A 23,447-nucleotide genomic window follows, 5' to 3' on the forward strand; every position below is an offset into this window, starting at 1 on the left:
TGTGTGGAGGATGCCCCCTCCCCCCTCCCCACCTGGACAGGCTGGGAGACAACCGTCCAGTACAGGAGAAGGATTTTCCCTGTTAAGCTGCCAGAGAGCAAAGCCACCTTTCGAGACTGTGGATCCTTGACACATTTCACCAGAATATCTTTAGCAGAGATCCTGTATGGAACTGTGCAAACAGACCGCCTTGAGGGTGGACAACATCAGGCCCAGTACGCGCATGCCAGCCTGGAGGGATGTCCGTCTGCTGAACAACAGAAGCTGAATTGCCTCCTGCAATGTCTGGAGTTTTTCCCAAGGAAGAAACACTCTGGCTGAGGACGAGTCCAGAGTCAGACCCAGATAGGCCATTTTTTTGTGGACAGAACCAAAGCAGACTCCTGAATGTTCAGGATCTCACTGAACCCACGCAGATTTCACTTAGCAATCTCCAGTACTCCATCAGAGCAGTTGGAGACTCCACTCGCAGAAGAAGATGGTCCAGGTACCCCAGTACCACAATCCCCCGCTGACTCAAAAAATGCCAGCACAGGGGCCAACACTCCTGTAAAGACCCGAGGTGTGGAGGTCAGACCAAAGGTCAGCGCCACAAACTGATAATGCTCCTCATCCACGGCAAAACTGAGGAAGGGCTGGCTACCAGCACATATTAGAATGTGCAGGTAGACGTCCTTGATGTCGAAAGAAGCGAGAAGGAATCCCCCTGATGTAGGGACGCCACTACCATGTGAATGGACTCCATGCAGAACTTCTGTACTCGCACAAAACAGCTTAGCACCTTGAGGTTCAGAATTGGACATACCTTACCTTCATTCCTGGGCTCTGTAAAGAAGTTTGAGTAAAAAAAAACCCTTGAAAATGTTTGGAAGTCGGAACCGGAACAATCACCCCTTGAAATACCAAGTCTTGCATTGCCCCAAAGAGACCCCATAAGTGATCTGGGGACAAGTGCAGGTTGGAAGCGAAAAAACCTTTCCGGATGACAAGACCGAACTCGATCTCGTAGCCTGACCGAATAACTTAGGCGAAATCAGCGAAGATGTCCCCCCACCCCAGATATGGGTGAGGGTGCCCCTTCTTGCCAGACCTCTTGGAACCTCTGGTGGAGGCCTTGACTTTTGATCCCTTATCTTGAGATCCTGAGAGACGAAGAGGCCGCTTAAGAACCGAGGAGAATGGACCATGTCTACGACAGGGCTCATTGCCCTTGGTAGCCTGCAGAAGAAGAGTACTCTTCCTCCCCGCGAGACCTTTAACAATGTCATCCAAGGAAGCTCCAAACAGGCGACCCCCTACAAGAGGGAGATCAGAGAAGACCTTCTTCAGTCCGCAGACCAGCATTTCAGCCAGGCAATACGCCGAAGGACCACTGCTGATACAGACACCCTAGAAATCAAAGGTGCCACATCCAAAGAGGCATCACAGACAAACCTTAGCTCCTGGACCAACCGGTAAGCCAGCTCCGCAAAGATAGAAGGAAGCTATTCTCTCTCCTGGTCCCGGCGTAAAAAGCTTAGCCCACTCGGTCAGAGTTCGCGACAGCAGGGCAATAGTAATTACTGGCCTAATTGCCAGACCAGCTACAGCACACATATGGTGGGCCAGAGCATCTGCCCTCTTATTAGTTGGACCTGCAAAGGTCGGGAACTCCTCAACCGGGATGAAGGTAACTCCATTTGAACTGGAAACTGGCAAGTCCACTACAGGTGGTACCGTCCACCTTTTATGCAGTAAATCCTCATAAGGATACGGCAAGCAAAAAACACTTTGCCACTGTTTGTGACAATGTTGTCAAGGTAAGCGGAAAGAGGAACCCCCTCACCGCTTTGGAGGGCCTGTGGGTGCCAAAAGGAACCGATACCTCCATAGTGGCATCAGCTGCAACCTCCATTTTTAAAGTTTAACGCACTGACACAAACAGTGCATCCACCAGCGCCTATTTAAGCGCGGCTAGAGGAGCAGAGGAATCATCCTCACTATCTGAGCACTCAGGGTGTGTGGATGCAGACTCAGTAGAGTCACTATATACGGAGCTCACCCCAAAAACATAACAACCTGGGGAGGCCGCCGACTGCGATCCTGCAAAAGGGATGCTGGTCAAGGGTCTAAAAATGAATCACCTAGTGGACCCCGCAAAATACAAGGGGCTTGCCCTCTAAGCCACCATAGAGGACATAATAGGACATAGCCTCCTTAAAAGGGGGCCTCCCCCTGTGACATGGACTCGCAGGCAGGGTACCCTCGCCAAAAACAAGGCAGGTGCCCCACACAAGACTGTCAATAAAAATGAAGCGCCCCACAGAGCCACCTATGCCAAGCTGACCATATGGCCCAGCAGGCCGCAAGCCACAGCCTAAATTTCTGTGGTGGCCCAGCTGCAATTGCACGGATCCTCAGCCCGGCAGATGCCCAAAGGAAGAGTGGGAGCTTCAGCTACATGCACTGCCCCCCCCCCCTCCACAATGGTGGCACCCGAGCATGTTCTAGTAGGCCGTAGACCGTGGCTTAAATTTTTGAGGGCGCCCGGCCACGAGCCCCAGCAGAGCTTACCACCCAGTGGAAGCAGAGGGGAAGGCGGATGCCCAAACGGTAGGCAGTGGCTTCAGCCATCCTTACAGGGGCCACCTCACATAGGTTTCCGACGAGTAGGGCGCAAAGCCGCGGCCTAAATTTTTGCCCGGATTCGGCCGTGTGAGGCACGTACCCGCGGATGGTAAAAACATCCGTTCCCCCAGCCCAACAACCGCCGCATTGGAGCCCAGAGGACATCCCTGCCCTAGTCACCAACCCCCAGGATGGCAGTGAACCCTGCTCAATCCCCCCCCCCCCCGTTGCACCCCAGGAAAACCCGGTCAGCAGCAACTCCAACCAGCCTCCTTAAGAGCATGTGACAAAGCCAGCTCACCTCACCCGGGGGGGGGGGGGGGGTCGAAAGATCCTCCCAGGGAGGAGACCACGTCCACCCCAGAACCCTCCAGGGGTAGTGGGGGGACAGCTACTTACCACACTAGGAACAGGGTGGGCACTGCTCCGGACAGACCACCACTCCGTCGGAATAGGGGGGCTGTCAGCCAGGAGGAACGCTGCTACTCAGGCCGAGGCCAGGTCATATATGCCCTTGCCAGACGTTTAACTCGCAGGCCAGCCCCTGTCCAGTGGGGCTATGTCGTGGCCGACCTAGCGTGGAGCTGAGGCCTGCGGAGGCTCGCTGGCCAGACTGGGGGTACTCTCTGTATCTAGATTATCCAGTCCGTCACCCAGTCTGGCACTTGATTGTAGTTCCCAAAGAAACAAAATAATAATAGTTGAAGAAAATCCCTTTAAAATGAAAAAATTGCCAGGTCCAGTGATCCCAGCAAGAAACTAGGTCCTTACTCCTGACTACGCAGAAAAAAAATGCCTATAGCTGAGAGTGGGTGTATACCCCCTAGGACTGCTCATAGGCGTAGTCAAGCTTTTTCCTGCCTAGTGTCCTATTCTTGTAGGGGGCAGTATAACCCAATGGTTAAGAAGAATCAGGAGTTGTGTCTGTCAATGAACGAAAGACAAACATTTTTTAAAACAAGTGAATATAATATAACTTCCTATTGATTTACTAATGCAGGGCTTGACAAATTTGTTTGGAATCTAGGAGCCAGCTAAAAAAGTTAGGAGCCAGTTTTTTTAACAACAAAGCTTTATTTTCAATGACGAAAATAACCAATCTTAAATTTAAACAGTGCAGCAAGGTTGGGGCGATAGGAGATCCAGTGACCAAGAGTAACATATGCCACCTTAGGCCCCTTTCACACGGGTGCCTACGCTAAGCAGAATCTGCATGCTCAGTGGGGATCTCTCTGTTGATCCCCACTGAGCAGGCGGATGACAGGTCCTGTCCGCTCTGCTATGCAGACGCAGCCCATTCTCCTCTATGGGGCAATCAGATGGAAACGGACCGTCTGTTTCCATCCAATGCCATCCAATCCGATTTACTGGACGGATGGTAAATAGAACCACCATCCGTCTGTTTTTGGTGGACAGGATCGGATGGCGGCGGCTTGCCACTCCATAGAGACTGAAGGGTCCGATCAGGTCCGCCTGAAAAACTGACAGGCGGACCTGATCAGAAAGCCAGTGTGAAAGGGGCCATTGGCTGTGTGGCATGGCAGGGCAGGGAGATGATGAAAAATAATAATTTATTTTATTTTTTTTCCATAAAAGATTCTTATTGTGAATAAGGGATTTTAATGCAAAACATAAGATCAACACATTGCAAGGAGATTACAAAATGCAATTTTTAAAGTAAGGCCCCTTTCACACAGTCCGCATTCCATTGCGGACCGTGCTCTGCTCAGCGGGGATCGATCCGCCGATCCCCACTGAGCCGGCGGATGACAGCTCCGTCTCCGCACTGTGTGCAGAGAGGGAGGTGTCAGAGCCCCGCTGCTCTCTATGGGGAATCGGGTGAGAGCGGACCACCTGTCCGCTCTCATCCGATCCCATACGATCCCCAGGACGGATGGAAAATAGGTTTCCATCCGTCTGGATTTCACGGACAGGATCGGATGCGGATGGCAGCGGGTATCAGCGGACATGTCACCGCTGACATCTGCTGCTCCATAGGGCTGAATGGGGCATCCGATCAAATCCGCCTAAAAAACTGACAGGCGGATCTGATCGGAACGCCCGTGTGAAAGAGCCCTAACACTCTTTTGCAGAAGTGCATAAATATATAAAACACATTATCCTTGAACTTCCAGGAGAGAGCGGTGTAAAATGGGATTTAAAAATAAAATCAAATAATACCCACACTCCCTGCACACTTACCTTTAACAAAAGGGCGCCAGATGAAGACTGCAAAAACTTCCGTCTCTCCACCTCTTGGGAAGGAGAAGGGCGGGCATTGAAAACAAACAGTAGAAAATCCTTGCATTGCTAATTACTGCGTGTTGTAATACTCCCGGCCACCACAAGAGGCCGCCAGTTCCCCATTGGCAGCATCTCCGTGAAGAAGGCCCAAAAGCCGGGGCCTCAATTTTTGGATGATGCCGTAGTTTGAGCGCTTGGGGGGGGGGGGGGCGCAAAGCAACAGGACATCTCCTGCAGTGCACCCCAGGCGCCAGGTCGTTAATTCTAGTCGCAAATGCGACCTGGCGCCCGGGGATTGTCGAACCCTGTACTAATGCTATCAGCATTAGGATAAAAAATACTTAATGCTGATTGACAGAGTACTTCCGCTTAAACTCCTAGGACAAGAAGTCCAGCAAACCTATGGATATAATCTCTTCCACTGCACTCCATATGCTTGTTCTCTTGTTCAAAGCCTATAGCTCATGATTAAATACTGCTTACAGCAAATATTGCAATTTTAGAAGAGCATATGCGATTTTAGAAGTCTGACCTGTATATACATGATAAAGGAGATTGATTTTTGCTTAATATGTATTTAGGTCAAAAGGCCACATTACAAACAGGCTCCACTTCCTCATCATGGCGGGGTCAGGGTACAGCCTGCAAGACAGCGTCAAGGATCAGCTGATCCAGAAAACTGAATAACTTCTAATGAGTTTTCCTGACACCAAGAGAAAAATGGGGATGGGGGGTGGGGGGTCAGTCTGTGATTGACATCCTTAGCTCTGTTCCTCTCTGCTATATGAAGGGGGGGTGTGTTCTTTTCTTCCAATCAGCTCTCTCACTCATCAAACTTCAGCTCCCCGCGCCCCTGCTTTTCAGAGATGGGACATTCTGTGTAAATTCTGCACTTTGAATGGATGTAGGGGAAAGACGACTGTAGATAGATAGGTACAACTTATGTAGGATGATTGTTTTCATCATTGTGTATCGTATGAGGCCAGTCACTTCACTGGGTATATGAAACAGTATACAACTACTTTAAATTATAGCTTAAAATGTTCACTCACTGAAAATATACTAGGACTTTAGTTTATTATTCATCTATAGCTAAGGAATGTAAAGTCTGTGCTTTGGCATGATGATTAATATGTGTAATAATTCAAGGGTAGAGGAGAGCAGTTAGATATTCTTACACATTTCCTGCTATTAGGCTTTTATTCACAAAGTGATATCATTCACTGAAGAGCCTAAAAAAGTAATGTATCCACCAACATAGCAAAACACAATATACCATAGTAAAAAATATCCATCATTATATAAACTGCCATTCTCTTTACCTAAAAGTGGTTGTGCGTTGAGCTCTGGATGGGCCCGGCAATCTGAACACCTGTGAGTCATAAGCATCATAGTCTACTTGTATGGGTAGAGCATTCTCTGTCTCTTTGGGGCTTCCTAGTGCTTCAAACAAAATGGAATGAAACATTTAAAAAAGATTTGGTAATGCAAAACAGGTTTTACATTTCAAAAAGACAATGACCCAAAAGGACATTGACCCATCTCATAGGTCATAGTTTTAAATAAGGGAGTCAAATTTAATTGGGACCAGAAAGAAAAGACTTTGAAAATCATCCTGGACACAGACCGGTGAAGGTAAAATTAAACTTACATGGATCCCGTCCAATCCTGCCTTTCTCACTGGTCATCTAAAAATAAAGATACAAAACTCAAGGAAGGAATACAATATTCTTAAATCATATAGAAGCCAACATCAAAATAAGACACAAACAATATCCTTTCCAGACCCGAAAACACTAGATTGATGTACATTTGATGAAACACAAGCTGTCAAACATCACAGTGATGAATCAAAAGTAACTGGACTGAAAAATCCTAGTAGACCCTTATATTGTACCTTTCGAGCAGCCAGTTTGATGCGTGGAGTGAAGCTGCTATTGAGTGGTTGACTCTGTGATGTGTAGAAGCTGGAAAAGATGATCAGCATTAGTCTATGTGCTAATGGAAGACTATCAACACTTGAGCTTATGTTTTTACCTATGGTTAATCCAGTGTGGAATGTTGTAATCATCCACGGGTCGTGAATCTCCAGGGCTACTCTTATTGTGCAGCTGCAACAACAATAACTGTGTAAACATTTGATTTTTTATGTTCCTATAGTTTATTCACCTGAGTTATGAAATAGAACTGCAGATTTATGCATTGTATAATTGAATCATTTTTATTAAACTTTTCATGACCCCCACCTCCATTACACATACTAACACCATGCTGTCTCCACATTACTGGTATACTAACCCTTTCACTTTCCTTATCTTGCACATCTGAACATTAATCCCTTCATCTCCATCCTGCCACTGTATGTGACCAGAACCTTTTCACTTTTTCCTTCCTCTGTGTATGTCCTGCACATTAATGTACCTAGTGCACCGTTCTCAAGCTCCATGTTTAATTCTCTCAGTACCGGCAGGTTTCTTCATTTACAAAAAAATTGTGGCAAAAACTCAGATCACCTTAAGATGTCCTCTCCAAAACAGGGTCATTTCAGGTGTTTTCCTAATTTTCAAGGGGGTTTTTCTCAACAGTAGGGAAACAGGTTTTTTTTTTTTTGCAAAATCTTTTTTTAAACAATAAAAAGCAGCAGTTTTTAAATACCACCAAAATAAAGCTCTGTCTCAAAAATGATATAAAACAAATGTATTTAGTATTGCATGACATGGTAATTGTATTTAGTATTGCATGACAAACTAACACAGCACTGAAAACTGGCCTAGTAACAAAGGGAGTATTAAAGGTTTGCTTAAAGAGGCTCATTTGAAGTACTCAGCTTAGTGGAAAAAAGAATCCTTGAGACGAGTAGAATTTTTACCTTGAATAAAGGCACTGCATGAAGGGGCTGCTCTCCCATACACACCAGGTCTACACCAATTCCTGAAAACATAAAATACAAATTAAGAGGACCCCTAAAAACTAAAGCTTCAATGGGCAGCTCTACCTAAAATGTAACAAAACTTTTTTTCTAGTTTTGGAAGAGTGGAGAGGGATTAGAACACCTGTCAGGATTTTATTGTTGCCTGTGCCCCTGTTAGGGAGATTAACCCTCTATTTGTCCTGGAGGGGAAATCTTCCAATGGGAACACTAGTTCGGGTGATCCTGATGTCATGCTGGGATTCCTTCAGTTGGGGGATTTCCTCTCCCTTCCTTTTTAGGCTATGGGACAGGAAGTGAATGAAAATCTCCCCAACAGAACACAGATGGCAAAAACAACGGGGTAATAACCCTCCTTTAGGCCCCATTCACACTAGTGCGACTTGTCCCGCGATTTTGGACCGCAAAATCGCATGACAAGTCGTTTTCCATTATTTTCAATGAGCCCCATTCATATCAGTGCGTTTTGAAGTCGCACCGACTTCAAAGTAGTTCCTGCACTACTTTGCCACGATTTTAATGCATTTTGAGGCATATAGCCTTGCCCATGCTTTCAAAATCGTGGCAAAAATCGTGCCGCGAAATCGCGGCAAAATTGCGTTGCAATAGTGTGAAAGGGGCCTTACTCTATACAAAATGAAAAAAAACGTTTTGTCTTTAGTTACACTTTAAACTTCTGCTTCACAACTTTACATAAACCTAACTTTCTGCTTCCTAGAAAGGTCTCGTAAAAGGTTACCCACTCCCCCTGACCACTGATACAAACTTCCACCATGTAGGAGGTCACATGCACCCCCATACCTGGAAGCATATCTGGAGTGCTTTGTGCTGGCTGAAATAGAGGAAAGAGCAGTGGGAGATTACTGAATAGGCAATCAATGGTTTGGAAGGTATAGGGTCTTTTTACAGATGCTGTTACTTTGCCATGAATGGGCAAAGTGACTGTCTCTAAAGCTCATTTAATGCTTGCTAAGAATACTGTAAATACTTTAAATATTCAGTTGAACTGAAATGATAGAAAACCTTTATGACAAAGCAACCCTTGCATTCTCAAACACCCACTTTAACAAAAATGCTTTGTTCAAATGCTTGTATTTTAGAAGTCGGAAACCCACAGTTCGGTTGAGTGCGGCCCAAGGCAGCTGCAAAGACTTCTATGTGCTGTCTGTACATAAATTCTTGGACAGATCAACAGACAGTCCATAAATGTCTATGCAGCTGCCTCATGCCTGCACACAGCATAGCTCGAAAATAACCTTGTAAAAAAGGCTGAAGGGCTGTAGGTCTACCAGATCAGATTTCTGCAATTCTATTTGGAGTAAGTATTGATGAGGATGGAGTGATGGGTGTTAGGGTAACATTTGTTGAAATATTTAAATATTAGTCCCACATGAACAGTAGAAAAAGGGTCATCAGGCACAGACAGATGAAATATGAGAAATGCTTGTATTCTAGAAGGCTAAAAACCCCCAGCCTGGTGTAGTGTTGCCCATGGTAGCTGCATTGACCTTGATAGGTCGTCTGTACATCACTTCTTGGACAGATCAACAGGCAGCTTAAATACGTCTTTGCAGGTGCCTTGGGTCTGCACACCACTATGCCCGAAAATGACCTTGTAAAGAAAGCTGAAGGGCTGTAGTTCTATAAGCTACCAGAATGTACGTATTTATTTCGATTTCTGCTTTCTTAGTTAAAAAAAAGTATTGAGGAAGATTGCGGGGCATTTGTTGAAATATTTAATATTAGTTCCACTTGAACAGTGAAGAAAAGGTGGCCACACACAGACAGCTTTCTTACAGGGAAAGTCAAAAAAGACCATTAGAACATTTGCCTGTGCTTTTATTGATCCCTATACAGCTGAGACCTACTCCAAATGTTATTGTCATTTCATAATGGTATCTTACTATCAATGAATAAGAATTTGTGGTAAAGAATCCTACAGTTTTTAAAAATGTGGAAATCTGAATCTGATAATCATAAATACTTATTTCTGCTTGAAGTTTAACCCTCTTTATGACATCACTTGCACATATCAAGTTGTCTATGATCACAGTAAAATAAAGTTCATGTGTGCCATCAGTCTGTATATAAACCAAACTGCACAGCATTCTCACCATTATCAATCATGCGCTGCTTGGTCAGAATCATGAGAGACCGATCAACCTGGAAAACGCCAACTCCTGGGGTGATCACAACAGACATCTGCCCAGTGCGGTCAAAATTTCGATTTATATAGTGCTTGTCAAACACTGGTAAAGCAACACACAGAAGACCAGGTTATACATGATAGAAGCTAGAATAAAAATTGTCATATTACAACTCACAAACTCTACTCTATGGCTAACTTTCCAAACATACCATTAAATGACAGATTGATAGCTTCCAGATAGTTCCCCTGGTCAGAGGTTGAGTTGTGTCCAGGTGGAAAAGACTCTAAAAATAGAAAAATTAAGGTTTCTATTTATTACCTATTAACCACTTGAGGACAAGCCTATTTCTGACACATGTTGTTTACAAGTTAAAATTAGTATTTGAGAGAAAATTACTTAGAACCCTCAAACATTTTATATATATATATATATATATATATATATATATTATATATATATTTTTTTTTTTTTTTTTAGCAAAGAGTCCAGTGAATAAAATGGCAGCTGTTGCAATATATTTATGTGACATGGTATTTGCGCAGTGGTCTTTCAAACTGAATTTATTTGGGAAAAAATACAATTTACTGAATTTAAAAAAAACAAACAGTAAAGTTAGCCCAATTTTTTTGTATATTGTATAAGATCAGGTCGAGTTAATAGATGCCTAATATGCTATGGTTAGAAAATTGAGCATGCTCGTGGAATGGCACCAAACTATGGTAATTAAAAGTCTCCATAGGTGACGCTTTAAAAAATTTTAACCAGTTACCAGCTTAGTTACAGAGAAGGTCTTTTGCAAGAATTATTGCTCTCACTCTGACGATTGTGGCGATACCTCACATGTGTGATTTGAACACCGTGTACATTTGCACGGGCGACTTACATATGCGTTTTCTTTCTTGTGCGAGCATTTTTTTTCCCTATTTATATTATTTTTTTTCACTGTTACTTTAAAAAAATAAATAAATCTGATCATTTTTATTGCTGTCACAAGGAATGTAATCATCCCCTGTGACAGTAATAGGCAGTCACAGGTACTCTTTATGGAGGGATCTGGGGTCTAAAAAACCCCAAATCCCTCCTTTGCACCTAAAAGTATTCAAAAATGCCAAAATCTGCATTTTTGAATAGTGTAATTTTTTTTTTAAATCTGCACCATTGGCAGCTTAGTAAACCTGAAGTGACATCATTCACGTACGAAAATTTGGAATCGGCTGGTCGCTTGGGTCTCTCGGTGGGGCAGGAGACCCGGGCAGAGCAGAGGAAGGCAGCAGGCAACCCCTCACGTTCCTTGTAAAATGGCTGAGCCACAGACCGCCGGCTCTAAAAAAACTGCACCAGGGTGATGTCTAACTACAGGCATCACCCCAGTACAACCACTTTAAGCCGACAGATACGTCGGTTTGCAAGAAGTTAAGTGAAAACTCGAATTGTTTTGAGTACATTTTTTGCAATTCTTTACTTTTTAGCCAGTTTTATATATTTTTTGATATTCATTTAACATTTTCATTTATTCATTTAACATGACAAGGAAAGAAAGGAGATGAGGGGGCTGAAACACTCCCCTGAATCATTAACTTTGTAATTTGAGCTTCAGCTACTGGTCGATCGACTTCTGTCAAACAGGAATGTTGGAAAAGTTTTGCTGCAGCCGCTGATCAGTGTATTCTGACCGCAGATGAGGCTTGCTGTCAGAATATAATGGCACAGCAGGGTGGATTCCACCATCCTCCTTGCTTGTTTAGATGGAGAAATACGTTTGGTTGTTTTTTTTTTTTTTTTTTTTTTTACAACCAACCTGCCGACTGACCGAAAAAAAAAAGTCAGTTATGGCCAGCCTAAGGATAGCTTGGTAAGCATATAAAAATTAAGCTTATAGTAAAATTTGCTAGAAGGATATGTAAATATGAAATATTTATATGCATAATTTTTAGGTTTACCAGACAAAAGAATAAATTGGAAAAAAAAAAAAAAAAAAAAAAAGGAGTATTTAAAGAGAATTTAGTCACTTGAATACTCTGCCTGCAAAGTAAAGAATACTTATAATGTCTGGCTGTCCATACCGCCAATCTACACTCTAAAGTGGGGTACACACTATAAGAAATTCGGGCGAACAAACGTCCTATTTTCCTTGTTGTTTCACAGCAAAGCAGAACCGATGAAATTCGTACGAAAATGCTCGTACGACAAAGACGCTTTTTTTTGCTGTTTATTGTTTCTAAACATGTGCAGTCTTTCTTTCCTGATTCTTCTTGTACAAAAACCGTACGAACACAGTGCACATTAAATGAAAATCCTTTTGTTTTTTTCCGTACGAGAAAAATTTTGTCCCTTCGAGAATTTACATACGAAAAGAAAATCGTACAAAAATTCTTTGGATGAAAATGTTCACCCGATTTTCTTATAGTGTGTACTAGCCTTAAGACTATTGAAGAATCTGTGTGTGCCAGAGGTTTAGTTATACACACACACACTATACATTCTCTTTTCTGTATTGGGGATCATACACATCTAGAAGGGGAACCTACAAAACCTACACAAAACCACTTGCCTGCATTCTGAAGTCTCACAAGCACTGGGTACTGGATAAACAGCTTCTTTATAGTCACCAAGAGTGATGTCCATTCTTCTCGCCTCTCATTCTGAACAACCACCCTGATCCAATCAAAAACAAAGATACAGTAATGCCAGCTATAGCTGATAATATAGGATGCAAAAAGGCTAAGTCAGAGCTAATATGGATCATTTCTTGTGCATTTTTGTAATTCGTATTCGCTTTCCCTCCCCCCAGCATATTACGGTTTATTGATTTGCTTGTTTGCATTTTAAAAAGGTGTGTTGCAGTACATAAAATTAGACATGTGTTTATACTTATAGAAATCTTCATAGAATCTGCCCTTGTGATCCTGGATGATAGTGGCATTAGAACGATGAGATTCAGGAAATTCATCTAAAAACAGAGAACACAATGGAACGTTACCGGATGTAGGGTCTACAGTTAACCTCTTGGTGCTGGCCGCATGCAAATAGCCGGCCTCTTGGCACGTAGACCTTGGTGTCGAGTGGCCGCATATTTGCGTGCATTAGTGCAAATAAAGCTGTGCTGAGACCGCGCACTCCTAGCAGTTATTTGCCGCTAACAGAAAGATCGCTGCTTGCGATTGGTAGTTTTCCATTCATGTGACCACTGTGACAGCCAAGCACGGCGGCCACATGATCATAAACCCTGCCCCGCCTCCCAGAATCCTAAGCCCCCTAAAGGGCCAGGAGGCGCCAGCTCCAAGGGGTTAATCTACATTTAACTGCATTCTATGCATCAGAATTAAAAACCTTCTGTGTGCAGCTTCTCAGTCCCCCTTCTACTTACCTGAGCACAATGTTGATTCAATGCTGTGCAAAAAAGCGGCATCGCTGCTCTTTCTCTCCTCACTGGCTCAGAAGCAGCAGCGGGAGCCAATGGGGTTGGTTTACTAAAACTGTAGAGTGGAAAATCTGGTGTAGCTCTGCCTAGAAACCAATTCGCTTCCAGGTTTTTTTGTCAAAGCTTAATTGAATAAGCTGAAGTTAGAAGCAGATTAGCTACCATGCGCAGCTGCACCAGATTTTGCACTTTCCAGTTTTAGTAAATCAGCCCCACTGTCTCCTGCTGCTGTCAGAGACAGTGAGTCAGGAGGGAGCAGTGGTGGGACCGAGCCACATTGTGTTTGTGTCAATGAACACACTGAGCGTGGCTCAAGATCAAGCCCTTATAGCAAGTGGCGCTGCTGGTGGACCCGAGAAGAGCAGGATTGGCGCTGCTTTGTTCGCAACCATTGCACAGAGCAGATTATTTTCTCTTTACAATCACTTCTAAATGTATGCATGGAGTTTATAAAAAAGCAAATATAACATACCTGTAGATTTGGCATCATAAAATGTTCTAGAGAAAAGGACAACTGTCACTTCATGACTGCAGTTCTTCTCCTGAGCAAACAGAAGATGGTACAGAATGAATTAAAATTTAAATTGCTCTAACTGCTCTCAGTTGTTTCTCTGTTTAAACCATGTTATTGAGCAACTTTCCCCATTAAAAACAGACTAATTGCAAACAGAAAATGTATGCCTTATGGGCATATGATTAAAGCAGTAAATGTAGCATTCATCAAACATTCACTGTAGAAAAATGTATTACTGTAATTTAAAAAACATGGCGCGGGGAAACACACCCACAGTGAATGTTTGATGAATGTCACATCCCACGCTTTATAAATATACCCCTTAAAATATTAAAAATTAAGGCTGTCATAAGTAGCTATTTACCATGACATGCTTAAAACATACAGCAATGAGAACAAAACTGAATTTGGATATCTGAAATGCATGGTGCACGAATGAGCCCTGCTTTCTGATTATTTCATTAAAGTGCTGACATGTCAGACTGCTGAACGGACCCAGACATGTTCACACAGAGAGCAGCAATACTTGCGTGTAATGTGTACCATGGAAATGGGGCTTGTGATGGGAGAAACCACAGTACAGTAAATAATTCAAGGCAATTGGAGCTTGTACAATGTTACAAGCTTCTGCTCTTTTCTTTTTTTATTAAAGTGTATAGAGTGTGAAGTTATCTACTTTCCTTGCAAAAAAAAAAAAAAAAGTACTGTAGGTAGCAAGTAATACCAACAAGATTACAAGATGCATCTACACTGCTTTTACTACAGATGACAGCCTTGCTAATGCAAGAACAGAACATGAAATGCTCCTAGTGCACAAGGATAGCCGATTTCTTTCCTTGATTTAGACTTACTCAGCCATGACACCCTGAAGAGTAGATCTCTTATGCACCTAACAATTAAAAGCATACAGAAACCTTTTGGCAAAAGCTGGCTCTGCAGGCCTCACTCGGTTCGACAAAAGTTGATTGTTCGATTGAATTTTGTCAAAGGAGCCTATTGTAAACTTTTACAGGTTGCTCACCCAAACAGCAGCTGTCAACATACTGTACAACAGCCACAGCAGGAGATTTGTCCATCCAAGCTGTATAGCAAGGATAGAAGAATCTGTTAGTTTTTAATTGTTGTGCCTGCAGGCGAAATGAACACAATTTGCTGTATGGCCAGCTTTAGTGTTTTTAAAATTAATATGAGGTTTGTAAATGACGATATTGCTTAGAATCTTCAGTGGGGTCATTCAACCATTTGATGACCAGGCCCTCATGACCAGGCCAATTTTTGCAATGCGGCACTGCGTTACTTTAACTGACAATTGTACGGTCGTGCGGTCTGTAACCAAATAAAACTTATGTCTCCTCCCCCACAAATAGAGCTTTCTTTTGGTGGTATTTGATCGCCTCTTTTTATCAACGGAAAAAAAAAAACCTATATCTTTTACGCTCTGCTCTAAAACATATCCAATATGTATTCTGCTACTGGTTTGTGCAAAAGTTATAGCATCTACAAACTATGGAATGTTTTTATTCTTTTTTTATTAGTAACGGCGGCTATCAGCAGCTTATAGCAGGACTGCGATATTGCAGCAGACATTCAGAAGTGGACACTTTTTGGGGACCAGTAAAATTAATACAGTGATTAATACAGAAAAAAATGCACTGTCACTGTACTAATAAAACTGGCTGGGAAGACTCTCAAAAGCAGTGGTCCTCAACTCCGGTCCTCAGGGCCCACTAACAGGCCAGATTTTAAGTATTACCTTGGGGAGATGCAGACTAGAGTACTGCAATCACTGAGCAGCAAATTATATCACCTGGGATGTATTTCAGTTATCTTGAAAACCTGGCCTGTTAGTGGGCCCTGTAGGCCAGGGTTGAGGACCACTGCTCAAAAGGGTTAACTGTGTGCCTAGCCAGTGTTTTACTACAGTGTGTTAGGTGCTTTTTCCAAGGGAAGACATGGATCCCTGCTTTGCAGATACACAGAATAAAGGTCTTTCCTCTGGTCAGAACGGCAATCTGCCTTGTTTACATAGGCAGACCACAATTCTTTGTCTCTGCAGGATGATCAGTGGGTGCGAGCAGACAGAGTCCGCGGTACCAGCTGATTGGCTCCCACTGTGTACAATCACAGCGGGACAGAGCTGCCGATGGTGCGTATTCATGCCCGCTACCCGGAAAAGCAGTAAAACTGCTATAGGGCTGTCAGCAATTGGTTAAAGTGGTTTCTAGAACCTAGACACATTTCATTGCATTTTCTCCACTAAAAGTATCACTAGCAGTACCGTTTAGTATACTGTTGTGTGAACATTGTGCTGTAATACAATTATTAAAGTTGAGATTATCTGTAGTGTGAATATTGTTTTTTATTGTGGAAATGTAAGATACAGTGGTACAAAAATGTCATTACAAACTGTAACGAAACTCCATGATATGTTAGTAAGTAATGCAAAGAATTGCAGTCTCTTAGAATGAGATTTAAAACAAATAGAACTTGGACTGCATAAATGGATCTTAAATAATATGGCTGCTTTTTACTGTCATATTAAAAAGGTTATAGTATTAATGTTTACCAATTTGTTGTGAATGAGTCACCATGAACATTTGTATGTCTTGTAAATGATGTAAAGTGGAAAGGATCGCCGCTGCTTCTCTTATATGGAATTTTTCACCCTTTTGTTATAATGTACCCTTTTTTCATTATTATTCATCTTTGGAATATTTCTCTTTTATCAATTTTTGTTCTCATCGAGATCATTTATTTCATCATCTCACTGTTTATTTTGTTTTTGCATTGTGATTTTTAAAGACACTCTCTTATATTTGTTGTTCACACCCTGTTCATACATTTGTTTTCCACTGTAGCTTTAATCTAATTGCTCTTAGCTGGCTGGCAGCTTTTTTTCATTCTTCATCGCTGTTCTCTCCCTTTGGCTAACGATGCATAAAAGCTTTCATCCTGCTCTAAGTTCCCACCCTATGACAAAGCCCCAGTGGGCAGGGTGAAATGCATCAGATTGTGTGGTATGGTGGAGACATGTAGGCAGAGGCTGCTCTTTATCGTTTGTTCATCTGAGCTGGTCGGGAGTAGCGGCAATCCTTTCCTCTTTAGGTTTACTAGCCCTCTGGATTGGTATGAAGATAAGCTTGCACCCCATGCTCTGGTACACAGAGATATACTTTCACCTCTATTTTGAACAGTGCCAAAAGCAATGTAACAGGTCACAGTTGTAAATGATGTACCAGGCTGTTAGGAAAATAAACCTGCTGGCGTTTAAAATAATTTTCATTAAAAATAGCATGTACTCAACACTGAATGTGAAATTAAAAAAAAAAAAAAAAAAAGAGTAGAAAGACTAGAAATCGGGCAACTACGGATCAGTTAACTCTTATCTGGTGAGCCTAGATTTTTTCCCTGGATGCCTATTGATTATTATTATACCGGATTTTATATAGCGCAAACAGTTTGCGCAGGACTTTACATTATAAAAGGAGACCATACAGCAACAATACAAGAGGGTTAGGAGGGCCCTGTTCCTGGGAGCTTAGAATTGGATTGATCCTTTCTAACCTGAGGCTAAACAAACAAAAATAGGAAGAGCTATTTCTCTCTTGTGCGCAACACCCCCTTTTTTCCCCCTCATCCCATCTCCTCCTTCCATCCCCTTATTTCTTTCTCCTTTCTCTTTTTACGATTCTTTTCTCCCAGGTACTTTTCAGACTTGCTATTATACAGTATAATCTTTAACTGCTTAGAGGCTGAGAGATAAATTTCACAACTGGAAATTACCACATCATTTTTACTGAAGGAGCCTGGAGCTCCTCTTTAACAGCAAAAAGTAAGAAAACCGCTACAAATACTGTAGCTGCTGACTTTTAATATAAGGACACTTACCAGTCCAGGGATCCCGCAATGTCGGCACCTCAAGCAGATTCTTTAATCAGCTTTAGGTGCAGGCACCAGCATCTGTAGTAAGGAAAACAGGAAGTGAAGCCTTGTGGCTTCACAACCTGTTTTCTACAGCGCATGCATGAGTCGCCCTGCACCTTCTGACTGGTCCAGCCATCTTCTGTAACCTGTGTGTGTCCCAGAAGGCAGCGGGGGAGGAAGAGGGGCTGGGATTGTCATAGATTTTACCCAGAATTGGGAGCGGATACCTGTAAAAACCAGGTACCTGCTCCCTCTCACCTTCCAAAAAGTGCCCAATGTGGCAGTGGAGGGGGGAGGGGAAGGTGCAAACAAGCAGAGGTTCCCAGTTTTGGAGGAGCTCCGCTTTAATTATGATCACAAACCTCCTTCAAAACACAAGATTTGACACCACCCTGTTGTCCTATGCTTCCATTTGTATTTTTCGTAATTGTTGTATAACATTAACCCTGTAACCCAAAAACTGCATTGCGTGCTGCTCAGGCTCTCTGGAAGGGGTGCAAGTCCTAAACGTCCACCACTGGCAGTGCTGGTTCAGAAGGGAGCTCGTCCTGGCTCCTGCACTCCAATGACCTGAAGTGAAGAAAAGTCTCCCTAGAACACATCCATACCATTCCTAAGATAGGTGTTAAGTGAGGCGGAGGCCGAGGTTGCCACTTACATCTTTCTTAGGGATGGAATTGATGTGCAGTAATAGAGAGACTTTTCTTCACTTCAAGCCATAACTTTAACCCTGTTTAATAAAAACAATAAGACTATTGTAATAGAATATTACAAGACATTTACCTTCCATTTGTTGAATAAATCAGCTAAGAATCCATTCACAGCTTTTTCAAAGTAAAGGTCACCTGCAAATAAAATCAAATTTTACACGAATGCCATTCTTGGACATACTGAGATTGTAAATAAATGGCCAAACATACAGAAAATGCCAAGGATGTAGTTTACAGGGGTTTAAACATTGCTCACCAGGTTTTGAATGCAGACAATAGGAACAAGACTTGATCCTGTTCAAATATCTAATGCATTTTACTAAACTGTGGTCAATATGGATGCTACAGGCCAGGCTCTGCCCTCTCCAATACATGTTTGGAGATTGACAATAAATGTTAAAAACATTCAACACTTCTTTCAGCCAATTGCCTAACCCAGACATGAAGAAGAAACTCCAGTGACATTTTAACGAAAAAATTGAATTTTTTGGCTTACCGTAAATTCCATTTCTTTGATCTTCATTGATGGACACAGCTTCAGATCCTTATAATCGTTGGGTTATACTCCCCCCTACAGGAGTAGGACACTTGGCAGGAAAAAAGTCTGGCTAAGCCCATGAGCAGTCCCAAGGGTTATACTCCCTCTCTCTGCTATAGGCACTCAGTTTAGTAACAAGCAGTGTCATAAGAATTACAACTCCACAGAGGGGTGGGTGCTGTGTCCATCAATGAACATCAGAGAAATGGATTTTACGGTAAGTCAAAAATCCCATTTTCTCTTTCATTGACAGACACAGCTTCAGATCTTCATAACCGTTGGGACGTCCCAAAGCAGTGTTAAACATGAGGGGTGGGAACAGCAAAAAAATTCCCAAGGCTAAACAGTAGCTAACTAGTCAACAGGAGCTCAACCAAAACAACTGGAGCTGACCTGAAAAAAACAATACACCCTCGAAGAGGATCAGGCCCTCTCAACAGCAGCCTGCAAAACCTTGGAGCCAAAAGAAGCATCCGCAGATGCCAACACATCCACTTTATGAAACTCTGGAAATGTGTGCACTGACGACCATGTGGCCGCCTTGCAAACCTGGGTCACCGACACCTGATAAATGAAAGCCCAGGAGGCACTAAGCGCGCAATTAGAGTGCGCCTTAACAGGGAAAGGAGGAACCTGACCCTTGATGGAATAGGCCTGAATTACTGTCTGTCTGATCCATCTGAAAATGGTCGCAGAGGAAGCGGACAACCCTTTACGAGGCCCATCCGTGAGCCCAAAGAGAGAGTCTGACTTCCAGAAAGACTCTGTAGCTGGCAGGTACACTCTAATTGCCCGGACCACATCCAAGGCATGCAAAGCAATTTCCTTTGGATGTTTAGGCCTAGGACACAGGGAAGGCAACACAATCTCTTAATTCAAATGAAAAGCAGAGACAACTTTTGGAAGGAACGACGGACAGGGGCGAAGAACCACCCTATCTCTGTAAATCACAAGGTAAATCACGGCAGGATAACACTGCCAGATCCGACACCCTGTGCGCAGAGGTGATAGCCACCAAAAAGGCCACCTTCTGAGACAGCGTATTAAGGGGAATCTCCCGAAGGTTCTCAAAGGTGGGCTTCTGGAGGACCAAAAGCACCAAATTGAGGTCCCAAGGCATCAACCGAGGAACCAAATGTCAGACACCCTGAAGAAAGGTACGCATCAGGGAGTGTGTAGTCAAAGGTCGTAGAAAGAAGACCACCAAAGCCAACACCTGGCCCTTGATGGTACTCAAGGCCAATTTCTGTTGAGCAAAGGGAAGGCGTAAATCAGACGATACTGACCCAACTGGGCCACCAGCGCATCTGTGGCGTCTGCCAGAGGATCCCTTTGCCGAACCACAAACCGTTGCACCTTTCTGTGGAGCCGAGACACCAACAGATTCACCTCGGGGGTGCCCCACCAGAGACATAGCTGATGAAACACGTCCGGATGAAGGGACCACTCCCCTTGGTCCAACACCTGCCAATTGAGGTAATCCGCTTGTCAGTTTTCTGGAACTAACCATTCTGCCCACCTTAGAATGCCGGCTACCTCCAGAGCACCGGGACACTTCTTGTGCCCCCTTGGTGATTGGCATAAGTTACGGCCGTGGCATTGACTGATTGAATGCACACTGGACAACCCTGAAGGTGATCCGTCCAACGGTCCACACACAGTCTGATCGCTCGGCGTTCCAAGACATTGATCGGTAGTCTGGTAGTCTCCCCAGATCACGGCGTAGAAGCTTAGCCCACTCGGTCAGAGTTTGCATCACCAGGGCAATGGTGAATAATGGCCTCAGTGCTGAACCAGCCAGAGTATACATATTGCGGGCCACAGTTTCCACCTTCCTGTCAGCCAGATCCTTAAAGGCCGGGGACTCTTCAACCGGAATCATGGTTGCCTTGTTCAATCTGAAAACCGGGTCCACCACCGGTGGAACAGTCCACTTCTTAAGACTCTTCATAGGGGTAACACCTAGTAAAGTGCTTAGGGACTTCACGGGGACGCTTTGGTCGTCCCCACTCTTTAGCGACAATTCTGTCAAAATAGGCGGGAAAAGGAAACACCTTTGCTGCTGTGGATGGCCTGTGCGTGCCAAAAGGGAACCTGCACTTCTGTCGCAGCTACAGCTTCCTCCATCTTCAAGGTCTCATGCACAGATACAATCAGTGCTTCCACCAGAGCCTTTTCGTGCGCGGTTGCAGACGTGGAATAATCATGCTCACTATCAGAGGGTTCTGGGCGTGTAGTTGCAGACGCAACAGGGTGATCCACGTCCGCAGTGGCCGAATCAGATTCAGGATGAAGCAGGGGAAAGCGGGGGGCACTTTTTGCTAGCCCGTCGCCCCAAGATCACCTCCTCTCAGGACACAAAGGACTCCAGGACAGCCATCAATGCATCGATAGATGGTTGGGACCCGAAGGGCCCTGCAGCCTCAGAGAGGGGATCAGGTGGGGAAATGTGCTCCAAAGACTTCATGAGTCACCAGGGGGACCCCATAAAAATAATAAAAACACTGCAAGGGACAACCCCCACCGCGCTGGCAGCATCATCCGGTCGCCAGGCACAAGCACCAAGCGATTCTCAGATTCTAGAAAGGGAGAGAACCCCACCAGACTCACCACCCAGCAAAAACAGGCACCTGCAGCCACCAGGATAATCTGCACTCCACACGCGACGATCAGGAAATGAAAGGATCCAGGAGTCAGCACTAGAGAATGAGGAGGGGCTCCCACCACCCAAACCGATACCCACAGGGCCCCACTGTCATGCCCACCGCTATTTTGCATGGCAAACGACTGCAATATGGCCACCGGGCTACAAAAACATGGCCACCATGTATAGAAACACAAAGGCTACAGCAAAACGGCAGCACCACGAGGCTTACAGGGACCCAGAAGGAAACCCAGGCCTCAAAGACTGATCCAGGGAGGACAGGCGTTCATGGAACCCTAGGGTTCATCCAGAGGTTGCAGGGAATTCCTTGAGCAGTGAACAATGACATATCAATCTCCCACTTACAATGACCGCCAACATAAAAGAGACAATTTCCCACTAACATTTAATGTAAGAGGTCATTATGATTATTGACATACTGAGTGTTGTAAATTATTCTGCTCTGGTTGTCAAATCTTCTAGGTATGCCATATTTTTTATTCTTTAATTTCAAACTTTTAACAGTTTACTGATTATCCTATTTTACCATAAAACGTAGATCTAATAATTTCAAGCAGGGGTTCCTGCAGACCTCAAAATTTTTCTGAGGGTTCCTTCATGATACAAAGGTTTAGAAAGGCTGATCTAAAGTGACAAAACCCTTACCATATATATCAAAGTCCCACATCTCACAGCTCATCTGGATGAATATATACACCATGGCAGAAGTAGAACGAAATACGACCTAAGATGGGAGAGAGGCACCGAAGAATTACAGAAAATCAATCAAGGAATGTTATAAAAAGTATAAAAATAAATATACACACCCGTGTGTCCTCACTAATGTATCCACAGGTCACCTTTTCACTCTTTACCCATAATTCTCCAGCTTGTGCTCTGCCATTAAGAAGATAATACTATGTTGTAATATGTCATCATTTCAGTATTTAGAGAACAGTTTCTGGGACATTTTACTTGTCAGATAATGATTAGAATGAGGAGTAAATATACAGTATCTCTTCGTAAAATGTACAAAATGTTCAAATTTTCTCAATATAATAATTTATGGGAAGCCTTTTCAGGGCATGTAAAATGAAATATCTTTTAATATGAGGTACCTGAAATATGACAAATGTAACAGATAGTGGTGTTACAAGAAATAGGAAATGTGGCTTTCTAAGATCTGTTGGTTAATCAAACTAGCTTTTCAAAAGGAGGTCAATCAATGGCATTCATCAAATTTTCTTAGGTTTGTTTCCACTTCTGAAGCCAAATTGGGATAACACCTACTTTATATTTGTTCCATGTTGCATTACCATAGCACAACAAAAAAAAAAAATAATATAAAATGGCTTGTTAACTTTTTAGGTGCTTTTGACCCACTTAACATTCCTTACATGCTCTCCCTGCTGTGCAATGTTTAGGATGTGGCTAGGGAGTATAATTTAACATAATTAAACCTGTCTCTACTATGTTTGCAGTTCTTTATTATCAGCTGTAAGCTAGATTTAAACATTGTCCTAACAAATGATTAAAAATTAACCACCTTACTGCATTGTATATAACTCATGCTGTGTGGGGACAAGTTATTGCGCTGGCCACAGACTGAATGAAATTCAGCAAGGAACAGCTGAATTTCAATCTGTGTGTGGCCATTCGTGTTTGTCAAAAATCGATCATGAGATTGACTTTTGCTGCACTGACAAGTTAAGAAACTTTGGTTGATCAGCAGCTGCTGATCAGAGTATTCTTACAGCACTGGATCC

The 23,447-nt window shown here is 43.3% G+C and overlaps 1 protein-coding gene across 6 annotated transcripts in view; it reads right to left on the reverse strand.

Annotated features, from left to right (window-relative positions):
- DEPDC5 (DEP domain containing 5, GATOR1 subcomplex subunit) overlaps window positions 1–23,447 on the reverse strand; it is a 228,801-nt gene that overhangs the window by 154,034 nt on the left and 51,320 nt on the right. For all 6 annotated transcript variants that reach the window (XM_082263291.1, XM_082263293.1, XM_082263290.1 and 3 more), the window contains exons 8-20: window positions 22,509–22,578; window positions 22,348–22,426; window positions 18,573–18,634; window positions 13,824–13,893; window positions 12,802–12,880; window positions 12,482–12,585; window positions 10,139–10,213; window positions 9,895–10,029; window positions 7,721–7,782; window positions 6,889–6,962; window positions 6,749–6,818; window positions 6,503–6,539; window positions 6,174–6,294 (exon numbers count right to left, since the gene is read on the reverse strand). In XM_082263291.1, coding sequence (XP_082119417.1) covers window positions 6,174–6,294; window positions 6,503–6,539; window positions 6,749–6,818; window positions 6,889–6,962; window positions 7,721–7,782; window positions 9,895–10,029; window positions 10,139–10,213; window positions 12,482–12,585; window positions 12,802–12,880; window positions 13,824–13,893; window positions 18,573–18,634; window positions 22,348–22,426; window positions 22,509–22,578 — 1,038 coding nt within the window. The remainder of the gene's footprint in view (window positions 1–6,173; window positions 6,295–6,502; window positions 6,540–6,748; window positions 6,819–6,888; window positions 6,963–7,720; window positions 7,783–9,894; window positions 10,030–10,138; window positions 10,214–12,481; window positions 12,586–12,801; window positions 12,881–13,823; window positions 13,894–18,572; window positions 18,635–22,347; window positions 22,427–22,508; window positions 22,579–23,447) is intronic.

This window comes from Pelophylax lessonae, assembly GCF_965119305.1.
Source record: "Pelophylax lessonae genome assembly, chromosome: 1".
NCBI classification, from domain to species: domain Eukaryota; kingdom Metazoa; phylum Chordata; class Amphibia; order Anura; family Ranidae; genus Pelophylax; species Pelophylax lessonae.